Here is a 26,803-nt window from a genome sequence, read left to right as displayed (position 1 = left end):
CTGTCATCCCTCCTTAGACTCAAGAAATCACCCCCTGTTGGACCGCTTGCTTTTGCTTTTCCATGCCCCCTTCCCTTACAGTTTAAGTATTACAGACGGATTGATTCTTTTAAAACCGAAGTCAGATCATGCCATTCTGATGCTCAGAGCCCTTCAGTATCTTCCTCTTCTTTATCAAAATAAGTCCTTTCAGTTTCCTGCATGACCTACCCTGCTACCTTTGGCCCGCTCCATTCTGATGTACCTACCACTCACCCATCAAGCCTTTACAACAACTGTTTACTGGACTACAATGCTCTTCTCTCGAACTCTCATACATCTGGATCCCCCATTTCAGTCAACTCTCTGCTCGGATGTTACCCCGACAACGTGGCCTTCTCTAACTGCCCCAGGCGACAGATCCATTCTCCCTCTCCCCTTTCATTTTTCTTTGTAGAACTTATCACTGTCTCACATCTGATATATGTGTTTAGTGTATACCTTACTCATCTATAGAGTAAGCTTCATGCAAAGTGATTGATCTCTGTTGCTGACTTTTGTATCCCAATCTTAGTAACAAAACCAAAATGAGTACCCGGTCTCGTGTGCTCCATCAGTGCTTGTGCCAATTGTTTCCAGCACTTTGGTCCCAGTGAGTTTCAACCCGCATTTCTATTGCGTACGCTTTGAAAATTTTCAAGAAAAACAGAAAAAGCATAAAAACCCAGTGGTGAATGTTATTTCAGTGTGCTATCTTTGCTTCTTCCTGGGAAGGTTGTGGTGGATATCTGCATGCAGACAGAGGGATTATCACATCACCCAAGTATCCAGAGACCTACACACCCAACCTCAACTGCTCCTGGCACGTCCAGGTTCAGAGTGGTCTGACCATCGCCGTCCACTTTGAGCAGCCCTTCCAGATTCCAAGTAGAGACTCTTCTTGCAACCAGGGGGATTACTTGGTGGTAGGTCTTGCTTGCTACTTTTATCTTTTCTTTTTGTTTAATCGAAGTATAGTCAGTATACAATGTTGTGACAATTTCTGGTGGACCGCGTGTTTGCTACTTTTCCAAATTCCTTTCTCAGCACACATCATTCACAAAACAAAATGAGACAAGTGGTAATAACAGTACCTATCTCAAGGGCTGTTCAGGTTAAATTAGATACTGTACATAATGTATTTGGACACGTGCCTGGCCTATAATAAGTGCTTAATAACAGACTGTTGTAAATGACTAAAAAAAGAGAGAGAGAGAGAGAGATAGCAAAATGAGGTTTTCCTCCTAGGACATAAATTGATAGAACTTCTCTACCTCATCTTTATCAATATGAAGGAAATTATGCAGTTTTTAATTTGTCTTTCCAGCTAAAAAATGGACCTGACATCTCTTCTCCACCCTTGGGTCCCCATGGAGGAAATGGTCGTTTTTGTGGCAATCGCCCTTCGTCCACTCTGTTCACCTCAGACAATCAAATGTTTGTTCGGTTTATTTCTGACAGTAGCAATGAAGGGCAAGGATTTAAGATCACGTATGAGGCAAAGAGTTTAGGTGAGTATTTCCACTGAGAAGAATGTCTGTACTTTCCCTGCAATTTCTTGGTCTTCCTTGTTTAACTAGATTGGGGGAAAAAATATGGAAAAAAATTTTTTTCTGAACTAAGAGTAACAATGTTAATTAGAATAGACACTGATTACTGAGTACTTACTTTATGCTTGATACATTTGCTATGTCATCATAACTACTTTTTAAGGAAGATATCATTGTCCCCATTCTCCAGATAAGGAAGATGAGGCTTAGATTTTTCCAAGGCCACATATCAAGAGAATGCACAAAATGAACATCTCCATGAGTATAATTTGAGCTGATCTTGGTGATCCCCTGAAATTCGTTAGACTTTTGTTACAAAATGTCTAATGATAAGTTTACATTCAGTTACAGAAACGTAAGAATGATAATTACATTGTTTTGTAATCATTTGTATGCTTCTTTTTAAATTAACACATAATCCTCTGTTTCTGTTATTACCCATTTAATTATATATTGCAGTAGCGATCTTTACTTAATTTAACTTCATTATGCTTTCTTGTAATTATACTGAATTCTATGGTAATGATTTAATTTTTGTGACATTTTAGACAATGTTTAATTGAACAAATAAGTAAACAAGCATAGCTTGGAAAAGGAGAGTGGTGTCAGTGGAGAGTAAGTCTTTGTCCCTTGAAAATTAGATAATTTGGGTTTCAGGATAATTCTATGACCTCAATCTCAGACTCCTGAATATATTTCAAAATACACATTAACCTAAATAAAGCCATATGTTTAATGGCACGTTCTCCAAAATATAAGAATTTAAAATGTGAGCAGAACATCTTCGTTTGGGGAAAGGAGAGGAAATAAGTCTCCAGCAACTGACACAGAAAATCGCCTAATACCTTGAGTGGATTCCATGATGACAAGGAATGTACTTTCATCACTTCCTGGCACCAGAGCTCTGGTGCTTGGAAGGAGCCGTTAACAACACAGCTTTGTGACACCAGCACCTTTACTTTATAGACCGTGGGTTTCTGGTCTCTCCCTATCTCCGTGCTGAGTTTTGCTGCTATGTTATGAATGGGAAGGATTTCCCCTGGTACTGAGTCTTTACAGAGTTAAGTGCCTCGTGTCTAGTGAGCAGACTTTAGCCCACTCTACGGAACCCCACTTTTCCATCTGTACCCAGATGCAGTCAGTCTTGAATTCTATTTTTAAAGTTAACATTTAGTGGGGATTCATATACACTAAGGGTCTCTTTGCAAACACTGTATCTCTTTATTGCTTTGTGGACTTCCTATTCATGCAAGAATGGTATGGTCATTACCTTCTCCTGATCTTTCTGCCTTAATATGAGACTTAAAAGTCTTTTGATTTCAAAACTTCTTGTGATATGATCACTCTTGCTCTTCCCAGCTTTCTGAGTCAACGATTTTCCCTGCCTACAGGCAGCCTTCTGCTTCTCCATCTTTCTTTCCACCACACCTCTCCCGTTTCTCAGCTTTTGACACACGTTCTTCAGTGAACAACTTTTGGCATCACATTAGCCGAGTTCTCCAAAGATACTCCTTCAGAATGGTTGGTTGAGACTTCTGTGTTCCTGTGCTCGATGCTTCTTTTCTCTCACCTGGTTAATTAGGTTTTTCATTAATTAATCGAACACTTACAGAGTGCTTCACACAGTGCAAACTACCAGGTCTGCCAGGGAGTTCAATGCAGAGGAGGAGACAGATGAGCAAATGCACAATTAGGATGTGGTACGATGAGCGCTCTAAGGAGGGGTCTGTTGGGAGCTATGGATCAGAGAAGCTGCCCAGGGGAAGGAGACAGGGGTTTGCCAATCAGTGAAGATGAGATGTGACAGCATGTAAAGTCTCAATAGTTATCCAATAATAAGGCATTCCCCAGAATTTGCTACTGTGAGAGAAGAGATGCAGGAGGAGGTGATGAAGCAGGCAGGCATCGCAGTACTGGGGGCGGCACCGCAAGGCGCTGAGATGTTAACTGAAAGGCAGTGGGGAGATTAAAACTGCAGGATAAATGGAAGGAGTAAATAGAGCAAGTCCCTGTGGAGACAGAGTGGACTGGGAGACAGGCCAGAGATACAGGAAGTGTAAAGGAGGGCAGAGATGCTGGTGAGTTTGTTAAGCATGGTAACGTGTAAGGGGTGAAAAGTTGAGGGAGTTCTTATCTGACTTCTACTTTCTAAGGAGAATTCGGAGCAGTGTGCTGAGACGAGCGAGAGAGAGGAGAGGGAAGGGCTTGGGGAGCGCAGCCGGCTTGTACAGCAGACAGCTGTTGTCACCCACACGGTAGAATGGGGGGGTTGCTGGGCTGCGCCGAAAGTGGGGAACGTGCATTTGTTGTGGCACCGATTTCCATGAACGGTTTGGATGGAATACAACTGTGGAACTGGGACTGTGCGGTAAGAGTCTGACGGAAAAGACTAGGAACGCGGGAGACCGTCAAAGGAACTTGCAATCCAGGGTTTCAGAGATGAAGGCGTTCTGGGTAATGACACAATTCAGGATATGATCATGAGTGGCTGAATGACAATGGAAAGAACTGTCCATGGATTCAGCAGATCCCGTATCTGTGAGGCTGTTACTGAACGGGTTAACTTCATTGGCATTGTCAGTACCCAGACTATTCTTGCTTGGTTTGCTTGCTGAGATTGCAAAAAAAAAATTTATTGATAAAAGGAAAATATTTTTATATAACACTTTGGTCTTTCAGAGAAAGTATTAAAAGCTCATTTTATCTTCTCGATAAAACTGGCTAATAAAATCTCTCGTGCCATTCACCCCTTGCTCTTCAAATGCATTGAAATCCTGAAGAAACATAAGGAGTGAATGCCCACAGAGTTGTACAAATGTATATCTGCTGAGTCTTTTAAACATCACTGTGTTGACCTGAGTGGTCAGTGGGCAGTTATAAGTGCTGGTGCATTTCCATGTTTGTTGAAGTGGTGGATACATCATGGTACGTCCATGATGTTCTACTGCAGACACCGTGCACCACAGTCATTTGGTTGGCTTTAAGGATGAGTGAAATTTCCAACGAGAATCTATAGTTTGGCAAATTAAAAAGAGTCACATGTGGTAGCCCCTTTGATAGCAAATTCAGAATGTGTTTACTTAAAAAGAAAAGGTTAATTCCAGATGAAAGGAAATCGAGATTGGCACTACAGATAAGGAGACTTTTCAAGATAAAGGTGGTAGTTGCCTGTGTCCTCTTTCTCCAGACTGTGGACTGATTTAACTGTGTTTCCTGACAGCCTGTGGGGGCAATATCTACATCCATGATGCGGATTCTGCTGGATATGTGACCTCCCCCAACCACCCGGACCATTATCCCCAGCATGCTGACTGCGTTTGGCTCCTAGCTGCTCCTCCTGGGAAGCTCATAAGACTGCAGTTTGAAGACCAATTCAATATCGAAGTGTCACCCAAGTAGGTCACCTCTGTTTAATTTTTCTCCTACCCCAGAGTTAGGACTTTTTTGCTGTCATGTCTCAGAACAATTTCCTTCTTCTTTTCTGAGCAGCATATACTGCAAAGGAAGTCAAGGGATGGGGAAGGGAAACGCTTAATGCCTTGAGCCTGAAAACCGAGCCTGCCAGCCACCCTCCGGTCAGCTGAGCAGATGGTATAAACAGACACTGTCCCTCATGACCCTATGCACATCCTCCAAGAGACACTGAGGGCGGCTGTTTGAGATTTGTGTTATCCGTTCTTCCTCCTACAGGAAAAATAAGAGTCAAATGGATATTTGCCCAGCATCACTCAGTGTCATACATGATAAAATACCTGTTTAACAAATGGAAACTTGTGGCACCAGGGGCCACCAGTGTCAGAAACAGGACTAAAGCAAGTAGAAATACAATTTCCCAATCTCCACTTAGTAAGAGAGTTAGTCTTACTGTGTTGTACACAAATGGATTAATTATGGAGACTGAGAAAAAAAAATCTGTATTTTTCTCTCCGTTAAACGAAAGTGTGTATACATTTTCACGAGTACGTGCATGGGGCAAAACTTAGGTCCAAGAGCTTTTGCTTAACCAGTTGTGGGCCTGATGTAATGCCACTCCCCCCCTCACTGAGCATTAATTTGCTGGTTGACTTTCTCAAGAAATATTGGGTAAATACTTACCCTTTTGTGGACACAGAAGGTTCCGGCTGAGGCTCTCCATTAACCTAAGCTGCAGAGCTGTCAAGAAAGCGTTCATCTTTGTCATGTGGAGTGTGTCATAGCATCATGTGAAACAAAATGTTTGGGGTTTTGAAATTCCTAGGGGTTGATTTAAGAATGACTCTTACATTTATAAGACTGGCAGAGGGTATGGAAGGTGAGTAAATAATTCTTCACTCTGGTACCCGTAAACCCCATCCTTTGGAGCTTCCAACTGGGGTGCATTCTGATTAGGAAACATACACAGCATTCTGAAGTGACATGCCCCTTCCACTGCCTCTGTCATTGTGTCCATGCTGTGCTGTGTACATCACGCCACCAAAACGATGATTTAATAATGCCCTTGGAGAAAGTTAGTGGAGTCTTTATTATCAGAATATGTCAAAGCAATCAGCTTTATAAATTCAACAGAATTCTCTTTCCACTTTAGCTGTACGTCCAGTTACCTTGAGTTGCGAGATGGAGCTGATTCCAATGCACCAGTACTTTCCAAGTTTTGTGGAACATCTTTGCCTGCCAGTCAGTTGTCCTCAGGAGACGTGATGTATTTGAGATTCCGGTCTGACAACAGCCCCACTCATGTGGGATTCAAGGCCAAGTATTCTATAGGTAACAACATCTTTACATTCAGTAAGAAAAGTAGTGACCGAATGATTACATTAAAACTTAAAAAAAAAAAATCATGTCTTTTTAAAGAAGTCTTTCTATCTGCCTGATTTTAACAATTATTTTGATGATAGGAATAAGTAAAGCATGTAAATGTTTAAGGCTACACAGTCATTTATCAATTATAATTTTTACTGTAATTTCCATTTTAAAACACTCTTTTTAGTAAACCTGAGTATTTTGTATTTTCCCCTAGCTTGTTAGTGAAAAAACACATTCAGTTAAATCAAATTCTTGTTTCTTGTCATGAAATATACATGACTCTAAATAGTAAAACTCCTTAGTAATCAAATAACTATTTTTAGAACAGTGACTCTGATCTCAACATTAGTAAATAATTGAGAAGTTTTCTACCTAAATCTCTAGTGCCAAATCATTCACTCAGTGTTTTGATTTCCTTTCAGTAAAAAAGAGCAACAAATAGGCATATTGAAGATTCACAACCATGTGGTCACAATTACACAGAATCTATTATCTGGTGGGTCTGAACACTCACCAAATACATTTAACAGGCAAAACTCGAAAAACCTAGTCGTAACAATATTCAGCCTACACCACAGGTCGTTTTACAGCCTGAGGCAAATTGCATAAAATTCAATCCAGCTATCACATCAGCTGATAAGACATAATTGAACAGTACTTTTCAGGGCCCTAAGAAACCCATTACTGCAGTAACACAGTTATTTTTTTTTTAAAACCCTGTAATAGAATATTTCTGGTTTTTTGCAGCCCAGTGTGGGGGGACAGTGACGGGGCAGAGTGGTGTGATTGAAAGCAACGGATACCCAACACTTCCATATGCGGACAACTTATTCTGTGACTGGCATCTCCAGGGCCCCTTGGGACATTATCTCACCCTCCGTTTTGAAGACTTTAATCTTCAGAATTCCTCTGGCTGCGAAAGAGACTTTGTGGAGATCTGGGAAAACCATACCTCTGGTCAGTGAACTATGTCTGCTGCCTTTTGAGGGGGTGTCTATTTTCACATGTCACTCATTCAGCCTCTGAAATTTCCTCACTTCCAAGAAAGGCAAGACTGGTTTTTTTGCAGAGAAGTACAGATCCATCTGCTCTGGCAGGTGCCAGCTTTTCTCTCCCCTGACTCTTACCCATAAAACAGTGATGTCCAAACCCCAGGTGTCATTGTATGGCTTATCCTGGTGTTAGTGGATGGAGGGGCCCCCACATTGGAAAGCCTATCAGGCAGGTAGGTCCTTGCCCACTGGCTGAGAAAGAATTCTTAATAGAGGCAGAAGGACAAAGTGAAAAAAAAGAGCTGCTTTTATTGCTCAGAGAAAGAAGGCAAAGAAAACATTTGAGCAGGAAGACGTCAACCAGGTAGCTGGTTCAGACAGTTCCAGCCCCCAGTCCCGGGCCCCGGGGTCTTTTACTGGAAGCCTCTGCCATTATGGTCTTCATTACAGTGATGCCAATTATCTTCTATTATGGGCTATTCTGTTCTATTATGGGCTCGTCCCTCCTGTGGAGCTCAGCGCTGAAACAGAAACTACAGGGGGAGAAACAGAACAAAGAAGGAGATACTGGGGTGTGTCCTTGCATTAATGCAGCAGTTGTGGAACATAAATCATCCTGTGGTAAGACTGTGTCCCTGGAATTAAGGAGCCAGCTGTGGCATAGGAGAAGTGCCCTGCCTTTCAGCAGCCTGGCACTTCCCTTCCTCTTGTTAATCAGCCAGGGTCATCATCCCCTCTCTCCCAGGGACCCCGTGGAGACAGCGCTGTATGGGGAAGGCAGCCTCTCCCTGCGGAGACCTTCCAGGGCCACACACAGATATTCAAGGGGCATCCCGGAGGGTCAGGAGAGGAAAGGGTGATAGATCCTGGAAATAAGATGAGATGGACGCTGGTCACTGTCACTTCAGACCATTTCACTCACCAAGCGAGCAAGTCTTCCCCTGGTGCTGACGCCCTTGGCCCTAATTGGCTGCATCTATCTGAATATATTGATTTTTATTCATGTTTGACCTGCTTCTCTTGACAGAGGTCACCACTTCTTCCTGGGCAGAGTCTTAGCTTTTATTATATCCTTTGTACGGGCGGAACACCTCAAGTAGAGGTTAAGTGAAGTCAACCAGCTGGACATGTACCTACTTCATTATTTGACTCTCACAGGTCATTTACTGGGCAGATTCTGTGGCGACACCATCCCCAACAGCATAGACACTTCGGGCAACGTTGCTTTGGTCAGATTTGTCACAGACAGCTCTCTCTCTGCCTCAGGATTCAGACTACGGTTTGATGCCAGCTTGGAAGGTAAGTTCATTGTTTCATTAAAAATAAATAACACTTATTTATAGATACACTCAGACATCTATATTATTGAGCATCTACACTAGGTGGACACTTGCTAAGCACTGGTGTTACATTAGCTGCACAAAAACACCACAACCCTTGTCTTCTTGGACCTTTGTAGTGTACTGGAGAGGCTGACATTAATCAAATAGTCACACCAGTAAGTGAAAAATCACAACTTCGATCAACGCTGCAAAGAAAAGGAGCTAATGCTAATATAAGGTGATGAGAACTGTATTACATTACTCACCTTAAGAGAGCCCATCCTCGGTGCTCCAGTCACTCAGAATTTTCAGTCCATGTTCCCCAATAGACTGAGGTGACATGAAGATTTTGTCTGAAAAAATTAGATGATTACTTTAGCCTTCTGATTTTTTTTCTAACTCTTAACACATGCATTGGTCTCTCCTATTTCTTGGGCCGTGATGATAAAATGCTGTCAGTGAACAATCGTTCATGGAAGCAGATATTAAACATTAAATATCAGAGACAGAAGGTGAATACAAATGTTCCCCGTAAGTCCTCACATACATACAGTGATAAATCAGAGCGATAATTTTGTCTAGTGGGACAATAAAAAAAAAAGGTTTGCTTTTGAGAATATTCCTTATAGAAGGGTCATTTTGATTGGATTGAGAGTTTTCTTGTTTTTTTTTTTTTTTAACCCCTCCTTCAGAGTGTGGTGGGGATCTACGGGGCCCTACTGGAACATTTACTTCACCCAACTACCTGAACCCAAATCCTCATGGCTGGATGTGTGAGTGGAGAATCACTGTACAGGAGGGAAGGCGGGTCACCCTAACTTTTAACAACCTGAGGCTGGAAGCCCGTCCATTCTGCAGTAGTGAGCATGTGATGGTAAGTGGCCCCTGCAGTCACGGATGTTATAGTCCATTGTTGAAGGAGTTTATTGACCCATAAATCATAGTCAGAAAACTAGGTTAGGAATACTCTCCTCTGAGCAGCTGTATCTTCCACAAATTCTAAGTATTTTAGATAGAACAAAATCACCGTAAGTGTTGCCAGAATATTTGTAAAAGCTGTTTTAAGAGACTGTTAGTGTGACCGAAGGCAAATTCGTGTGCCTGATGCACCATGAGGCCAAACAAACCAAAACATCAGTGTTTGGAACAGAGGAAGGTTTATTGCACGACTGAGCAGGGGGAACCGGGTGGCTCATCCCAAAAAACTTGGAACTCCCTGAAGGGTTTCGGCAAAGCATATTTAAAGACCAGCTGTGGGAGGGGGTCGCAGGGTATGTGATCAGCCCCTGCACAGTTCTCTGGTTGATTGATGCTGAGGTATCAGAGCGATCAACACTATCAGCCCCTAGGCGCCAGAATGCCTGGGGGCTGTGCGACCTCAATCATCAAGTAGTTAATTTCTTCCCTTTGGTGGTAGTTTTAAGCATCTGAAAAACTCAGTAAATATACATGAGGTACTTCAGACAGGAGCTACATCCGAGGATATAGGGGAGGGGTCTGTCCCGGGAAGGCTTCGTGGGGTCCTGCTCGATTACATTAGTTGTCACAACCTGCGTCAGGTTCGTAGGTCGGATAAATTTTAAGAGCAAATGATCACTACACACAGCAAAACTGGGTAAACAGAGAAAAGTTAAGCCTGTGGGTAGCACACAGCTGAATGGGACCAGGGTCACAGGACAAGCCCCCACCAAAAGTTTTAAGCAGGTGAGTGGTCCTGCGTAATGACTGTTCCCTGCCAGGGATACCAAGTGACTCTTCTGGGAGACCTGCTGCCTGCCCTGCAAGTTGCCAAGCTCAGACTTTGAGATATACTCCCAGAATTCTTAGCATCCTTTAGCAAAAGAAAGCAAATGAGACCCGTGAGTGTTAACTGTGAAATAGCAGATAGATGTAGAGAGAGATGCGTATATGCAGTGTTAACTGTATTTAACAATAGATTAATATTAGTATATTTCTCCACCCATTTGCCCTTTCTTCAGTCTTTGTTATCTCAGTGAATAACTGTGCCAGACTTTGGGTTGCTCAAGTCAGAAGCCTTGATGTCTGCTTTGGAGTCCTTTGTCTCACACCTTACACTGCATCCATGAGCAAGTCTCATTGGTTGTATCTTTAAAAGTGATCCAGAATCTAACTCCTTCTCAATACATCTACTGCTACCACCATCAGCACTCACTCAGATTTACTTTCATGACTCCCAGCTGCTCAGCCTACTGCCACCCTTGTCTCTCTGCATCTCAACACAGCAGCCAGAGTGAATCAGAACGTGTTGCTCTCCTGGAAAATTCTCTAAGGACCTCTCATCTCACTCAGAGGGAAATCCCAAATCTTCACAAGGGTCCAACCAACCTTGTATTATCTACCGCCCCTTCCTTCTCCTACCTGTGCGTCTTATCCCAAATTCCCCTCCTCTCCTGCTCACTAGGACCCACCACACTGGTCTCCTCTCTCTTCCTGGAATATGCTGGATGCTCCCACCACTCACTTCCCAGGTACCGTTGCCTCTGTCTGGAATGCTCCTCCTGGATGGCTGCCTGGTTCACTCCCTCAGTTCACTCAGGGCTCTGCTCAAATGACTTGATCCATGAAGCCCTCCCCAAGTACCTACACCGAATACACCCCCGCCCGACACTGGTCTGCCCCTTTCCCTGCATTGTTGGCGCCACAGCGCTTGTCACCAGTCGATATTCTGCGTGTGTATTTGTTTGCCTGTGTATTGTCCGCCCCCCCGACGAGCATGTGCATTCCACTGGGACACGCGCTTAGCTCCCTGCTGAATTCCCAGTGCCTGGCACGTGACGGACACAGCAATTGTTGAATGAATCAACAGAAGGGCTATCATTGTCCTTTTCAAAACCAAGCCAATTTTTTTCAGTTTCATTGTCTCCTACTGGGCAGTAAATTTCAAAACTATGAAACATCTCTGTATGTTGCTGTCGCTTTGTATTGTCCTAAAATGATCATATTCAAGCTTCGAATTTTTTCTCCCTAGTTCTAATATCTGAAGGACTGAAATGTTGTCTTTTATCAGATACTGAAAATTGCAGAACCTGGTGTATTTTCTTTTATTTGGAAAATAGGAAGTTTTGGACTAAGCTTGCTTATTTTAAAGGAATATTTTTTTCCTATTGTTGAATGAGTAATAGACAAGAATGAAGTAGAAAAAAATTAACCACTCCCGCTATACCATATTTTGATACATTTTCTTATTTTTCTTGGCAATTATAATATTATGTACTTTTAAATGACATTATGTAGTTGTAATCATGTGACAAATTCATTTGTATACTAATTTTCATCCATTTTCCTTATTATAAATATAATGGATGCTATTGAAAGGTGTTTGGAGAGTTCAGAAAACAAAAACTATAAAAATATTTGGAATCCTACACGGCCATTACTAAAATTTTGATGTATATGCGAACAATTTTTTTTCCTTTGAGATCGTACTGAAATATGGTCATGAGGATCTTACCAGCAGAATATCCAATGCCCTACAAGAAAGATAATCTGAAAAGTCATAGCTTCCGAATTCAAATAATAAAATTTACTGCATCAGCCACAAATTCTGAATCGTGTCTTGTTGCTTCCCCATCTCTGAATCATAGATACCAAAGGCACCCATTTTCAATTCTTTCAGCTACTTCTCTTTGTATTTATGTCATTATTTCAAAATACTATTCCTGTTCTGCTGCTTTACTTTTCCTGTCTTAGACATCATCTATCCACGTCCAACTGTGGAAGATGAGGATTTAGCTGTCTTCAAAAACCACCCCACCTCCACCACAAATGCACACGGGGGTATGAGCGGTTCACTTCCTCCCCCAACTTCCTCCCCAGATACTTCTGTCACAGATGGGTTTAAACTGTTACTCAGTGTTTACACGATTATGTTTATGGAAACGTCACTCCCACGGAAGCCAGTGTACTCTGGTAGCGTTTGCTTTTGTCTCTCCAATAGCCATAGTTGTGTCCTTTTTACACTTTCATGGTTTTTCTTGGTTTTCTGTGTATCTATCACTCAGTCTTCCACGCAATTTACACTCCAGGCGTTCATCCCCACCTTACATGATAAAGCACATCTATCAGTTTCACTCATTTTCCTTAACGAAGTTCTTCCTTTAACCTCTGCCCATCAGCTGTATGCCTGATACCCGCTGTCATGTTCAGTTTTCTTTTCCTTATCAAATTTGCAAGCCCCTTCATTCCTCCTCTGGGCTGGATACCTGGCTTTATCATATGCACACTTTTCTTTCTTGGTTAATTTCCTCTTTTTAGTGAGGCGTGTGCTCTTGTGGCTCCCCAAGGGCATGGGTGACAAAGTTTTTGAGGACGTGAATACTTGTAATTATCCTTATTTTACCCTCATCTTTGCATATATTATATATTAAAACATCATATAGTCAATATATTTGCATGCATATATGAATATATTAATTTTAATCATTTGAAGCTCTCTGTTGCTTCTTTGTGAGTCAATTTCCTTCAGATTCCTGTTTCTTATTTACTTATATTGGTCTCTGGCTTTTACATTGGACGCTTCCCTAAATGGTGACCCTGGACTGTTCATTCATGTTTAAGGATGAAGTGTGAAAAGGCTGATGGGAAGCTCTGTATGCATGGCTGGGGCTGTCCACTTGTGGGCTTCATGGGAGGTGACGGGCGGTGGAGACCTAACTATGGAATTAGGGGAAACTACAAATGTCATATTACAGGTCTGTTCTCCTGGGAAGGTTAAAACTCCATCAAAGGATCACTTTCAGAATAGATTTCTTTTCTTAATCTTTAATACAATCCCCACATTCCTTTTCTCTGAAATCTATTTTTATAGGTTCAATGTTTATTGTGTTTCCTCTTCATTCTGCCCCAAACAAGGGGCTGTGGTTTGCCCTTTGCTTAGCTTTTATTTACTTGAGAACTTGTCTGAAAGAAAGGAAGGAAGGAAGGAAGGAAGGGAAGGAGGGAGGGAGGAAGGAGGGGAGGAAGGGACATTTCCTACAATTTGCAGGCTGTGTGAAGGCAGGTTTGAGTCCACAGCTTCCAGACTAATAGCTTATCCAGGTGGCCCGACCACACAGTTCCTCCAAACCCAGCTGCCTATCTCACTCTCTTCCCAGATGGAGAAGAAAACCTAAACCATCCTGCGTGCACTACAGTAAGACCGGAGTCTGATTTCATTCCTGCTTGTAGCCGATGTTAGAGCATGTCCTGAATCTCATATACCCACTTCCTACCCCGCTGTTTTCAGGGAGTTGGAGTTTCTGCTTACAAACAGGAGTAGAGGAGGACCTTGGAAACAGCCCTCTTATTGCTTCTAAAAGGGTGAAGGCCATTGACCATGGCATCCCACGTAGTCTGTTAGCCTTGTAGTCGCTCAGGACCCCTTCGGATTCTGGCGACGCAATGCCCACTCCTGTTTTCAGTGTTACTGAGGTACATGTCACCTTCTGTTTCTTTATGCATTACTTTGTGATTTGGAATCAGAGGGTTAATTTGATTTCCAATTTTATTATCACTGGCTCTTTGAACTTCAGCAAGTTGCATAATCTTTCTAAATTCTAGTGTCTCAATCTAGAAAACAGGGATAAGGGTATATATGTCTGAGAGGTCATTTTGCTAATCAGATAAGGTGAGCCAAGTGAGTTATTAGCAGAGTCTGCTGTTTTGTCTGTGCTCAGGAAACGGTAAGAAAAGCTGTGTCTGGTCCTATGAGCTAGAAGACATTTTAAACCAGAAGCCCCCAAAGAGCTAAATTTAATGATCAATTATGGTAAACAAAAAACTTACATCTTTCGTTGTGGAATAAATTATCCTTCTCCATAGCTTTTAGTGTCAAACTCTGCCTCATTATTGCTAATTGTGAGCCATTCAAATCCTTTTTAAGAACAGGAATATCAATCACTCACTCAGTCATTATAGTTTAGTCACTTCTGGGTTTTTCTTGAGCTGTGCTAAAATATTCCCTTGGCTTTGTACAGAGGTAGAAGGATATTTTGCCAATTATCCTAACTATGTACATACCTAGAGTTGTTTAATATTTCCCTGTCAACAATGCTCTAATCCATTTTAAAAATTTCAAACTAGTAAGAAAATTGAAGCTTTGAATCCATAAGTAATTAGGAAAGAACTATGGTACTGAGATTGAGGTTGAGTTTTAAAATTACTTTTCAAGGCATTTGAAAATATTTGAGTTATTCTGTACTTCAAATCATCAGAGACTAACGTTTAAGCCCTCTTTCCAAATATCAAAGGTCCTGGTGTGTTGTAAAGAAAAGCTGTGCCCCTGGTGAACTCTGTGAACTAAGATGCGTGCGTGTTAGCATAGTGACTTTACATTTTGAGCAGTTTCCGGTTGCAGAGAGCACAGCAGTTTTTCATTTGTCACCACATGGCAGGAAGGCACGACTGCAGTATTTCTATTTTAGGGCATTGACCCTGAGGCCACAAAATGTGCTCTGGATAATGTGGTGACTTGTGGCACTGGGCTGAGCGCCCATGTTGTGAATGAATTCATTTCAGCGCAGTTTCATTAAAAGGAAGCATCTCTGGGCTGGGAACATCGCCTCCTAGGAATACTCAATAAGATCGAGTGTGTGTCTAAAGGTTTAAACTATTTTTTCCCAACAGGTGTTTAGCGGCATTAGAAGTAACTCACCACAGCTAGAGGAATTGTGCAGTAGTGTGAACGGCAGCAATGAGATCAAATCTTCAGGAAATACAATGAAGGTCATTTATTTCACAGATGGGTCCAGGCCATATGGAGGCTTCACTGCCTCCTACACATCCAGCGAAGATGCAGGTAATTTAGGATGTTATAAATACACCTGTTTTATCCCGGGCACTGCAGCTGCCCCACAGACACTGCCAACCACAGCAGAGCCATCCATTGTCCCTTCAGAGATGAAAGTTACCCCAGGATCTTCCAAAGAAGACGGACATAACCAGATAGAAACCCCATGCTGGGGAAAAAAAAAAAAAAAACAACCAAAAGACAAATGACCTCTAGTTTAGGAAAAGAAAACTGCTATTGTGAATTAGCACCTTGACAAATGCTGTTAGAAGAGCTTCTAGCTTACCTCCACACAATGTCGCCATTACCGTTGGTTGCCAGTTCCATAGTCCTTGGTCCATTCTTTTGTGCTGGAAGAGACCATCTCCCTCTTGGAAGGTAACTTACTCCCACAGAGTAACTACTTTATTTGAAAACAGATTTTATTGTTTCTTAGTCATTCATCCATCCATCCATGTACAGATTTCCAGCACACATGAATGGGGGTTCACATATGATGTGTAGAGTATTTGAAATTAAGCAAAATATGGCCTTTCCAATCTAAATATCCTACTTTCTGGATTGGTGTTATTATCTAAGAGCTTTAAAATTTAGGAAGAGTAGAACTGCATATTTAAAAAAAGCATTTAAGTTATTTCATTGACACAAGGAGCATTCGTTCTCTGTTAAAGGGGGCAAATTCATTGGAACACCAATGTTATATTAGCTGTTTGATCCAATTAAATTCTCAGGTCAAGGGGAAGAGTGTTAATCAGAAGTCACTAAGACCACTGTTATGTATAGATATTGCTCTAAATTAAATATTAATGAACGGTAGGTGCACTTAGGAGATACTGATGCACAGCTAAACCCCACCCACCTAATCTACACCTACAGGGAAATAAAGAAGCTGCTTGTTTTTGCAGATCTTTCTTTCTAAACCCACAGGAACTTCTCCTACAGTTGGCATGCATGAGCCAGCCCTTCACCCACAACGCTGACATCAGCTAGAAAAATAAATGGAAGCAAAAAAAAAGCTGCCGTCGTTATTGTAGTTACTGTTTCTGTATTGTTCCTGTCTTTGTTACAGCATGAATCTTACTACTACTTTCTCCATTTCATTGCCTTCTGTTTTCTAGTGTGCGGTGGGTCCCTTACAAATGTCCCTGAGGGGAACTTTACTTCTCCAGGCTATGATGGTGTCAGTAATTATTCAAGCAACCTAAACTGTGAATGGACCCTCAGCAATCCAAATCAGGAAAACTCCTCCATTTACATTCATTTTGCGGATTTTTACCTAGAAAGTCACCAAGACTGTCAATCTGATGTCCTTGAGTTCCGAGTAGGTGAGTTCAATCAAGGAACACATTCTAGCATTCATCTACAGCATTCTCCTTATGCCTGGAGACCACCCACAATGAAGGAAGTCAAATGGCTATACTATGTGTGCACAGGAACCCGAAGAACATCAAGCAGACAAAGCCATCATCCCATGTGTGTCCAGCTGAGGAATACACCCCATAAACAGGGAATGAGACAGATCAGTATTTACAGCTAGACCCTGTGTCTCTACTGATGTGATTTACCCCAGAGAGATTCTGGTTTGACTTTGCTCTCTTAATGAATTCAGGTGGTCCCTTCAATTCTCATCTACTCTAGACTTGTTACTTGAGAGACTAGAATGTAGCATTCTACATTCAGAATGTGTTGGTGGTTTCCTGAATTTACAGGATTCACAAAAGAGGCCATGGAAGTCTCCCTAAGCCTTAGATATCTAAAGAAGTATTGCAATGTGCTAGATGGAGAGGCATATGGAAGCTATTTAGGGAATTATCCCCAAAGCAGTCAAGTTTGTCTTTGTTTTCATAATAGAAATGGATTGACTGTACCCAGTAAACTATAGTTCTCTTACGAATTTTTTTAAAATCTGCATTCAGGAATGATAACTCAATTTTAGTTCTTTCCAATAGTAGAGGCATGAGTTATCCATTGAATGCTCCAAAGTAACATTGAAGATCTCTTATGCTGTCCAAGGTTCACTGAGTTCCTAGTTATTGCAAAATTTCAAGACAAGGAGGCTGAAAGCAGTGGAGGTTAGTAGAGTTGGCAGTGGCAGTCTACCAGGGCAACTACAGAAGCTGATGCTTGCTTTGGGAGCATAGAGGACAGAATTTTCTAGAAAAAGATTTTGATAAAGTTTGTGGTCACAGACCACCTGCCTCAGCAGAAGAATCATCTGGGCTTTCTGAGGTAAATGAACCTAGAAAAGGCTTAGGAGGGACACGGACTTTGTAGTTTGGGAATGTTCTCCATGTGGTTCTGATAAATGCTCACCACTTCTGCCTGGTTCAAAACCACTGGCTGACAGACTCAAGCAGAACAGCTGTATATAAAATTTTGTTCAATGAAATACAGTCATTTTTGAGACAGAATACTGTGTTTGTTGACTTATGAGATCGGTGATGTTGTCTGACAGACTAAGCAGGGAGGAGAGAGTGTGAGCTATAAATGTTAATCAAATTACTGCAGAGAGTCATCTACCTAAAAATAGCTAGCTCCAAATCTGATATTCTTGGCCTGAGTACTGAATAGCCCATTCTATTTATTTTATTTATGTATTTTTATTTAAACTTTTAATTAATTTATTTATTTTTCTTGGGAGGAGGTAATTAGGTTTATTTACTTAATTATTAATATTTTTTTAAATGGGGACACGGGATTGAACCCAGGACCTTGTGCATGCTAAGCATGTGCTCTACCACTTGATCTGTACCCTCCCACCAATTCATTTTAGCTGAGTAAATAAAGTGAAGAAATCATTAAAATTTTAGGTAATCAGCAATTTTATCTTGCTAATATATTTTGTCACTATTGACATATTTCTTACTCCCTAAAAATAAAAAGCATACCCCAATTTTTAAATTAGTTGTATCTGTTTAGATACGCTAAAAATAATGATGAAAACACAAATTGAAACAAAATGGCATCTACAATAGAGAAAGAGGTCCATATAAAAAAAAATTTTTTTTTGCCCTGTTGGAGGCACTCTTTCCTTTGCAATTGGGAAAGACAGAAAGGCAATCTGTGAAATATTTGCTACTAAACCAGAATTTAAATGTGTGTCAATGAATACCTCAGATTTTTTTTTAATTATTTGTTCCTACTGAATTCAATGACTATATTTTCCAAAAGATACATACATAATGGCACTTGGTGTGTTATTCTGTTCAGGTAATGCTGACGGGCTTCTGATGTGGAGGCTCTGCGGTTCTTCACAACCTGCAATACCATTGGTCATACCTTATCCTCAGGTGTGGATACACTTTGTGACCAATGAGCGTGTAGAACATGTTGGATTCCATGCACGATACTCCTTTACAGGTAGGACTTATGATAAGCTCTCCTACTTTGGCAATAAAATAATACATACATTTTAATGACATTTCCCACAATGATCTCACGTATATTTTGTTACATTTATTTTTGGACAGCTATCAGGGCTGATTTTACTGGTAATACCAATGAGACATTTAAAATTATACTTTCTAACTGGTTGTTGCCTGTCACTAGGAATTTCTAAATTTTAATACATTGATCTATAGCCCAGAGATCTGCCTATATTCTTACTGGCTTGAGTATTTCATCGAGAGATTATCTCTGGTTTTTCTATATAAACAATCGTATCTTTTGCAAATTGATAGCGCTTTTTTCTTTCAAACCCAATTCTTGATTTCTTTTTTCCGGTCTTATTTCACTAGCTGAGGCCACCATCGTAATGTCAAATGCAAGGGATGATGGCATCTTGTTTCTGACCTTAATGTGAATGCCTGTGACATTTCCTTGTTAGATATATTGGTTATTCTTAGGTTTTCAAGAAATACTCCTTATCACATCAGAAAAAAAAATCTCTTTAATTCGAAGTGTGCAAAAGGTTTTTTTTTTCACTGTAAGATTTTGTCAAATAATTTTTTGGCATCTTTTGGGATGATCTAATTTTTTCCTACTTTAATATGTTAATATAATAAATTGCACTGAAAGATTTTTCTCTTGTTAAACCATCCTTTCACTTCTGGATAAACCTTGCTTGGTCATGATGTGTATTTCGGACATATTACTGAACATAATTTGCTAATGTTTTGTGCTGGATTTGCACCTGTGACATTCAGTTTGTACCTGAAAGTTCAGCTCCAGACCAGCAGTACCCCTCCTTTCTGCTTATCTGGACCATTAGAATTTTTCTAGTCCATTTTCACTCACAAGGCAGTCCTTTTAGATTTCCAACTTTATCCAAAAGCCTCAACTCCAGCCCTTCCTTTTGTGGAAGTCTGAGGCCATATGTTTTCTTTTTGCCTGATCATCAAAACCTCAAACCATATCTTGGTTCCATATCTTAGACTGACACACTTTGAATTTGAGATAACCCCCTCAGAATTTGAGTGCATTTATTGTTTATAGACTTTGAAGATTTCCTTTCTTTCCCTTAAGTTTGGCTCTGAAGCAAATATATGTTGGCTATAATTTGATCTTGTACTTCTTTGTGTTATGAACGGTTGGTTGGAGAAAGGAGAGAGATTGATTATCTACTCAGTCAACCATGTTGCCAGCGGGTTTTTCTTTATCAGATTGAAAAGAAAAGAGTCAGACTTAAGGAAGCAGTATTATTTGTGTGGAACACCAGACCACACTATACTTGAGAACTATGTCCATTTTTCAACTTGCTATGCCAATGTGTACTTGGATAACTGAGTGCAATATATGGTGCTTATTGTCAAGTGACTAAGTCTTTAGTTATGGGACTTGGTCATATTCTTCAAGCTTGTTTATTTTCACTGGCCTAGCTTTTTCCAAGAAAGACCATGTTATTTATTTTGCCCTTAGTGTATTTACTGTCAGTTACATGCTCATCTAATTCTTCTCCATTTATGGTTCAGATGATCTTCCTTCTCCTTTGTATCCAACTTGAGTCCGTCTTCACTATGTGATTCTGTTTAACACTCTGTGGGATTCTGTTTATTTCTAATCTTTCATCCAGTTTTACTTTGCTTTCATCCAAATGTCACCTATTTATTCATTCAGTGTCCTTTTTTAAAAAAATCATAAAGTACAATGGCTATAAGTAGTATTTACTTTGGCTTTGCAGAATTGGGTGGGGCTTTTTTCCCCTGTCTTACTTAGAAGGTTACAAATCTAATTTCAGACTGTGGCGGCATACAGATAGGTGACAGTGGAGTGATCTCAAGCCCCAACTATCCGGCCTCTTACAACAGCCTGACCCACTGTTCTTGGTTGCTGGAAGCCCCGCCCGGCCACACCATCACTGTGAGTTCTGATGACTGGGTGAAACACTTCCGAAACTGTAGGACCAAAGCACCATGCTCTGTGGAAGCAGTGTTCTGTTAATAAGCAAGTGATTAGATGAGGCTCTGATCCTGCCATCATATCTTCTCCCTCAAAATTCTCTGATCCGAGTATATGCATGGGCATCTACAAGTTTATAGTTAATGAGGAATGGAATCTTTTTCAAGCACAGGAGAAGCCATGTAGAGAAGATGATTTCCCCATCCAGAGAGAGATGGATTCGTATTCTTGCGATGAGTTCCCCCCCAAGTCCAGGGGACTGACCATGACCCTTATGACTCCAGTTCTGGGAGAAATTACCCCTTCTCAAAATTTCCAAGAGAAACTTCAATAAGAAAAATGAGAGGAGGGCAGGGGAGAATGAACTAAGAGACAGAAATAGTTACATGTATATTCATGTAAGACTGAAAAATTGTGCTCTGCACCAGAAATTGACACAAAGTTGTAAACTGACTATAACTCAATAAAATAAAATAAAAAAAGAAATACAAAATTATTCAAATTAAAACAAAATGAAAGGATTTGTCAGGATTTTAACCAACTATATAGAACTAAGCTCTCTTACTATTCAGACTGCCTCATTCCTTCTCTTTTCTCCTGCAGCTAACATTTAGAGATTTTGACATCGAAGCCCATGCAACCTGTGCCTGGGACTCTGTCACTGTTAGGAATGGGGGCTCTCCTGGATCGCCTGTAATAGGACACTACTGTGGAAGTTCAAACCCCAGGACGATCCAGTCCGGGTCCAACCAGCTGGTGGTGATTTTTAACACAGACCATTCGGTGCAAAATGGTGGATTTTATGCTACATGGAGTACAGAGACTTTAGGTAAAAGAACATTCTCTGCACTTACTGTCTTTTTCACTGCTGTATTTTGAAAATTGATTAATCCTGCAAGTATACATTTTGTACCAACTCTGTCTCAGATGCAGTTCTCAATATTTGCGCTTGCCATCTCGGATAGCAACCTTGGAAGGAAAACACAACGTCAGTACACATTTTCTCCACTTGCTTAGGATAAATGGGTTGATAATTTTTGCAGGACATGTAGCTTATCATCCGTAGACTCAAGATTTGAATAAAAACAGTGGAGCCAAGAAACTTGGATCTGAATCATTCACCACAATGCTTCTCTGGGCAAAAGGGCATGGCACAACTAAAGAGTGACAAATATCAGAAAATATGTGTTGCAAAATTCCAGTTATAAAATAAGTAAGTCCCAGGGTTGTGATGTACAGCAGAGTGACTCTAGTTAACAATACTGTGTTGTGTATGTGAAAGTTGCTAAGATTAGAGGAGATCTTAAAAGTTCTCATCAGCTGAAAAAAAATTGTAACTGTGTGGTGATTGATGTTAACTAGACTTACTATAATCATTTCATACTATGTACCTATATCAAACCATTTTGCTGTATACCTAAAGCTAATAATGTTATGTGACAATTATATTTTAATAATACATATCTCAGTAAGTGGGGGAAAAAAGAAAATATGTGTTGGAATCACAAGTAGTTTAAAATATTTAGAGCTTGGAGGCAGAGTGCTGGGTGGTGAGCTGAGGGCAGGAAAACCAGTAGCCCACATCATGAAGACCCTTGGATTCTGTATTGTCCCTTGAGCAACAGGGAGCTAATGAAGAATTTTGAGCATCAAAGTGACAGGATAAGCTCTGTGGTTTAGAACAGATGCTCTGTATGTGGCAAAACAGCATAGATTTGATTTCAAAAGATTAGTTGTTGTGCATGGAAGCCATGCACTTCATGGAAATGCCCAGAAAATGTTATGACTCACATTGGATACTTTTTGTCAGGATCTTGTTACTGCCTTGCAGTATCACACAGGGCAATTCTTTCTAGAAGAGTCCGAATTATTGAGAAGATCCTTGTGGAATGAATCAGACTGTCCCTTCATGAACCACTAGCTGCTATTGAAATCAGAGGAGAGTTTTAGATGAACCACTGGTTTTCCAAGGGTTTAAAAGCAAAAGATACAGGGAATACGCCTTAACTTTGTTCTGTTTGGAGTCCATGTTTTTTCTTTTGTCCTAAGTACCTATCTTAACATTATATAAAAATATTCTAGATTTTGCTTTCTTTCAATCCCTGTAATTCATTTTCCATCTATCAGCCTTTCAATACGAATGAACCAGGTTGCTTAATGGAAGATTTTGCCCTCCTCAAAATCATTTTCTCCTGTCCAGCATGTTAGAATTAAATTGCAAATGAGTGTAGACTTGTTTTCTCATGTGTTAGTGGTAATAAAATACAAAACTTGGGGTTTCTGGTACAGAAATTCCACACAGTCTCAATGGGAGGGAAAAATATTGCTATTGTTCGAAGACAGGATAGAAATCTGTGTTCTTTATGGCATGGTCTCAGGTGAGTTCAGTGTAAACGTAACAAAACTAACAGCTGAAACTTCCTGTGGCCTCAGGGACCCTATGTTTACTGAGAGTTCTTGTAGACCTACCCTGAAGTCAGAGACTCATAGGCACTGAAAAGCTACACTAAAATCTCACGTTTAGAAATGTGTCTCCTCCAGAAGTCTGGGGTTACCAAAACTGTCATTGTCATCACACACTGATGACTTTTTTCACGACAATTTTTCAGGTTGTGGTGGAATACTTCATTCGGATAATGGCACCATCAGGTCCCCTCACTGGCCTCAGAATTTTCCCGAGAACAGCAGGTGTTCCTGGACAGTCATTACTCACCAAAGTAAACACTTGGAGATCAGCTTTGACAACAACTTCCTAATCCCCAGTGGTGACGGGCAGTGTCAGAACAGCTTTGTGAAGGTCAGTGCGCTTGTTTATTTAATTGGAGCCGAGCTGGTTTCAGGAACATAAATGTTTAGATTAGAAATGACTCATTGCCTCTCCAAGTAAAAAAAGGACAATTCTGCTGCTTGGATTGCTCAAATGAAAAAGAGAGAAACCTCCACCATTAGGAGTTCAAAGCTGAACCACAGTGCCCTTTGCCCTGTGAACTTCATTTGCTAATACATAAACAAAGATCTTTAATTTAGGAGGGTGTCTGGCCTTATGAAATTCTCATGAGCATCTATAGTTCTTTCTCTCTTTCTTTTCTTTTTCTGTTCTAATGGACCCTTAAGGACAAAATGAATGAAAGTTACCATGACAGGCAGCAGAGCATCCTATAAAAATTTCAGAAAGCTGGACATGTATTTAGTGCCAGTCTCCACCTTTAGCCTTAAACACCCATAAGTCGAAAAGACAAGGAGGGACCCACATAAAATGATGGCCGGGGGCAGTCAGTCAGGCTCTCTTCCTTTAAAGTTAGAAATGTGGCTCCTGTGGCACTTACATCCCCTTTCAGTGACTTACGCCATGACTGTATCATAAATTCATTCCATCTGTGCTATTTTGCATCTTATATGTTATATCTCTAAGAGGCTCTATGCCTTTGAGTGGAAAGAACATTGGCCTTTGGTTCCCATTAGCCTGGACCCCACATCACTTGCATTTACACCTACATGTTCCTCTATGAGCTGATTAAACATTTGGGCTTTGAATTACTCAGCCATAAAATGAAGAGAATAATTCCTAGTTTAGTGGGACTGTTTTAAGCATGAGAAGTAATGGGACAGAATAACAGAAACAGTGCTCAGTACTTGGAACATAAAACCACCTAACGAGTAGAAACAGCTTGTATTGGTCAGTGTTGGTATTATTTAACATGACCTCTCAAATTATGTTTTACATCTAACTCATCCATGCACGCTGCTTAAATAAAAATCCCAGACTTACATATGATACACATATACTAGAACTCAGTGAATGAACACTTTCCCTAATTGCTTTTTTCATGACACAAATAAATTCTCTCTCTCATGGACTAACATCAAATGTACAGATGTAGGTAAAGTCTCGCAAGATCTTCAGTTGTAAAATGGAATCTGAAAAGTAATTTAGGCTTATTTCTCCTCTGGATCAAATGGAAATCCCTCTGACATCAGGCAAGGCCAGCACCACTGGCAGGTGGGATCAGTTTGGAGCTCTGCCAAAACTAAGTGGCCTGGGAGATGCCCTCTTGTTTTTCTCCTGCCAGCCTGAGACTCCTGTTTTTGCCAAGAGATACTGAGGTGGGTGAGCAAAACCAGTGAGAGGGGCCTGGCTACTGAAATTAACCCTTAACCTCACACCTTATACAAAAAGGAACTCAAAATAGACCATGAACTGATAGGTAAAATACACAGCTATAAACTTCCAGAGGGAAAAAAGAGCAGAAAATCTTTGGGACCTAAATATAGATGAAAAGTTCTTAGACTGAACATCAAAAGAATAATCCATGAAAGAGAAAATTAATACATTTTACCTCATCAAAATGAAAAATCCTTTGCTCTGTGAAAGCCTCTATGAAGAGATGAAAAGAAAACCTAGAAACTGGGAGAAAAGATTTCCAAACACTTGCCCTGATCACAGACTAATATATAAAATATAGACGGAACTCTCACACCCAACAGTAAAAATAAGGAGTCCCATTAGAATATGGGCAGAAGGTATGAACTGATATTTTACCAAAGAGGATATTTGGGTGGGAAATAAACATATGAAGGTGCTCAGCATCCCTAGCCCTTAGGAAAGATAAGAACTAAAAACACAGTGAGATATTGCTGCACACCTGTCAGAATGCAAAACACAGTGACAACACCAAATCCTGGCAAGGATGCAGAGCAGCTGTACCACTTTTTCATCACTGGTGGGAACTTAGAATGGCCCAGCCCCTTTGAAAAATAGTTTGGCAGTTTCTTATGCTTTTTCTGCATCTATTGAGATGATCATGTGATTTTTGGCCTTTCTTTTGTTGATGTGGTGTGTCACATGGATTGATTTGCGTATGTTGAACCATCCTCCTGCCCCTGGGATGAATCCAACTTGATTGTAGTGTATGATCTTTTTTATGTGTTGTTGGATTCTATTTGCTAATGTTTTGTTGAGAAGTTTTGCATCTGTGTTCATCAAAGATACTGGCCTGTCATTTTCCTTTTTGGTAGTGTCCTTGTCTGGTTTTGGTATCAGGGTGATGGTGGCTTCATAGAATGAGTTTGGGAGTGTTCCTTCCTCTTCAATCTTTTGGAAGAGTTTGAGAAGGATCAGTGTGAGTTCTTGTTTGTATGTTTGGTGGAATTCCCCAGTGAAGCCATCTGATCTGGGCAGTTTCTTATAAAACTACACATACACCTACCATAAGATCTAGCCATTGCACCCTAGGCATTTATCCCAGTCATGCAAACTGTGTCTACACAAAAACCTGTATACAAATGTTCATAGCAGTTTTATTGGCAATACATAAAAACTGGAATCAGTGAAAATGTCCTTCAGTGGGTGAATGGTTCAATGAACTCTGGTGCATGCATACCGTGGAGTACAACTCGCCAGTTAAAAACAAACTCTTGATGTTACCAAAGACAAGCTCACATGCCCGCTGCACCATGAGGCCAAACAAACTGAAACATTGAAGTTTGGAGCTGAGAAGGTTTATTGCAGGGCCAAACAAGGAGGATGGGGTGGCTCATGCCTAAGAAAACCCCAAACTCCCCAAAGGATTTCATCAAAGCATATTTAAAGGCCAGGTGAGAGAGAGGAGTCCCAGGGTATGTGATCAGCTCGTGCACAATTCTCTGGTTGGTTGATTGATGTGGAAGTAACAGGGCAGTCAATACCATCAACCCCCAGGCACCAAAAGGTCTGGGGACAATGCACCCTCGATCATCAAGTAGTTAATTTCTTCCCTTTGGTGATGGTTTTAAGTATCTGAAAAACTCAGTAAATATAAATGGGATACTATTATCTGGGTGCCTCAGGGAGGAGCTGCAGCAGAGGATATGGGGAGGGGTCTGACCATGGAAGACCCCACAGGGTCCTCCTTGGTTATACTGACAGGCTAACAATTTGAAAAAATCACCAAGGAGTTATTCCAAGTGAAGAAAGCCAATCCCAAAAGGTTACATACTCTACTGCTCCATTTATGTAATATTTTTGAAATGACAGTA

The 26,803-nt window shown here is 40.7% G+C and overlaps 1 protein-coding gene across 1 annotated transcript in view; it reads left to right on the top strand.

Annotated features, from left to right (window-relative positions):
* Positions 1–26,803, top strand: part of CUBN (cubilin) — a 273,800-nt gene that overhangs the window by 182,350 nt on the left and 64,647 nt on the right. The window contains exons 42-54 of the mRNA XM_074358517.1: positions 754–944; positions 1,346–1,529; positions 4,789–4,963; positions 6,133–6,311; positions 7,098–7,307; positions 8,501–8,641; positions 9,357–9,538; positions 15,289–15,460; positions 16,570–16,776; positions 18,662–18,811; positions 20,628–20,749; positions 21,392–21,617; positions 23,398–23,585. Coding sequence (XP_074214618.1) covers positions 754–944; positions 1,346–1,529; positions 4,789–4,963; positions 6,133–6,311; positions 7,098–7,307; positions 8,501–8,641; positions 9,357–9,538; positions 15,289–15,460; positions 16,570–16,776; positions 18,662–18,811; positions 20,628–20,749; positions 21,392–21,617; positions 23,398–23,585 — 2,327 coding nt within the window. The remainder of the gene's footprint in view (positions 1–753; positions 945–1,345; positions 1,530–4,788; positions 4,964–6,132; positions 6,312–7,097; positions 7,308–8,500; positions 8,642–9,356; positions 9,539–15,288; positions 15,461–16,569; positions 16,777–18,661; positions 18,812–20,627; positions 20,750–21,391; positions 21,618–23,397; positions 23,586–26,803) is intronic.

The sequence above is a fragment of the Camelus bactrianus genome, chromosome 35 (assembly GCF_048773025.1).
Source record: "Camelus bactrianus isolate YW-2024 breed Bactrian camel chromosome 35, ASM4877302v1, whole genome shotgun sequence".
Taxonomy (NCBI): domain Eukaryota; kingdom Metazoa; phylum Chordata; class Mammalia; order Artiodactyla; family Camelidae; genus Camelus; species Camelus bactrianus.
The sequence above is the reverse complement of the archived record's forward strand: the minus strand, read 5'-3'. Positions and strand labels throughout refer to the sequence as shown.